Source organism: Nicotiana attenuata, chromosome 7 (assembly GCF_001879085.1).
Source record: "Nicotiana attenuata strain UT chromosome 7, NIATTr2, whole genome shotgun sequence".
Lineage (NCBI taxonomy): Eukaryota > Viridiplantae > Streptophyta > Magnoliopsida > Solanales > Solanaceae > Nicotiana > Nicotiana attenuata.
This window is the reverse complement of record NC_031995.1, coordinates 33,256,880-33,258,547: the sequence shown is the minus strand read 5'-3', so window position 1 is coordinate 33,258,547 and position 1,668 is coordinate 33,256,880. Positions and strand designations below refer to the sequence as shown.

Below are 1,668 nucleotides of genomic sequence, written 5' to 3'. Positions count from 1 at the left end.
CTAGCCTCTCATGTATGACCCTCGAGATAATTTTGTTAGAGAAATTGCTTAGGCTGATTGACCTCAAATCAGGAAAGGTCTGCACTTCCTTCTTTTTTGGTAACAAAACTAAATTTGTGTGAGTCACAAATTTAGGGAGTTCTTGCCCACTAAAAAATGACCTCACCATCTCCAATATATCTTCACCTATGATCTCCCAGCAAGCATGGAAAAAATTCCCATTGAATCCATCAGGACCACATGTACTATCCCCATTCAATTCAAGAACTGCTTTCTTGACTTCATCTAATGTTGGTTGTCTAGTTAGTTCGCAGTTCCGCTCCTCACATATCATTATAGGCATGATCCAAAATTCTAAAGTCTGTAGGAACACTGTCCTCATGAAACTGTTGTTGAAAAAAATGCACAGCCTCTTCTGCTATCTTTTCTTCATCCTCTATCCATACACCATATCTATCTTGTATTCTCTTGAGCTGCAACCTTTTTCTTTTGCCTTTCACATGAGCATGAAACAATTTTGAATTTCTGTCACCATCCTTAAACCAGTTCAAGCTTGCCTTTTGTTTCCAGAATTCTTCTTCTAGAGCCAATACTCTAATTAGATCAGCTTTCACCCTATGAAGTCTTTCACGATTTTGAATGGTAGGATTCAGCTCAAATTGAGTTTCATGCACCTTAACTACTTCCTCCAAACTAGCAATCTGCTTAAATATGTCTCCAAAAGTAGCTTTACTCCAAGTAGATAAGGCTTGCTCCAGCTTTTTCATCTTATAGTTAAACAAGATGAATGGACTCGCATGAAAATCAGCTTGCCAGTTTTCTTTTACCACATCAAGAAATGCCTCATGTTTTATCTAGAAATTCATGAATCTAAAAGCTTTCTTGATTGGTCTACTGTTAAGATTGCAAGAAAGCTATAAGGGACAATGGTCTGACCCAATCTTTGGTAGGTGCTCAATCTCCAGACCTGGCCATAATTCTTGTAGTTCCATATTTCCCAAACATCTGTCAAGTCGTTTAAATATGCATTCTTCCTCAGCTCTCCCATTCCACCAGGTGAAAATACTGCCTTTGAAGCCAAGATCAAAAAGGTTACATGTAGTTATACAATGTCTAAAATCATCTATCTCATTTATATGAACTGGAAATCCACCAAATTTCTCCTCTTCATCCCATATCACATTAAAATCACCACCAACTAGCCATGATAGGGACATATCACTAGCCAATGAATACAATGTATCCCACAGTTCAATTCTTTCGATTGCATTACATTTAGCATACACCATGGTAATTATGATCTCCTTCTTACTGTCAATATCAAGCATCTTCAAGGTGATCTGCTGCTCCATGTTAAATAAGATGTCAAAGTCATACTTTTGGTCTATAAAGAGCCATATTTTATTTGAGACATTTACCACTACTTGTTCAAAACCAAGCCTCCTTCTGTATTGGTCAACAGTCCTAATCTGCTTCTTTGGTTCCATTAGGGCAATAAAATCAAATTGAAATTTTCTATCCATTGTAATAACTCTTTCAAAAGCTTGCATTGTATTTACTGATCTAATATTCCAAATAAGAGCATTCATCATCAATTAATGGATTTACATAAAGTTATCCTTGTTTGGACACCTGGAACTTGTACTCCAGTGGTCTCCTTGGCTTGCT

At 36.9% G+C, this 1,668-nt stretch overlaps 1 protein-coding gene across 1 annotated transcript; it reads right to left on the bottom strand.

Moving 5' to 3' along the window:
• LOC109229947 lies at positions 324 to 1,523 on the bottom strand. The gene is made up of 3 exons (XM_019395489.1): positions 1,143 to 1,523; positions 968 to 1,069; positions 324 to 854 (listed from the first exon to the last, which is right to left on the bottom strand). Exons 1-3 carry the CDS (start codon positions 1,521 to 1,523, stop codon positions 324 to 326), a joined length of 1,014 nt encoding a protein of 337 aa, XP_019251034.1.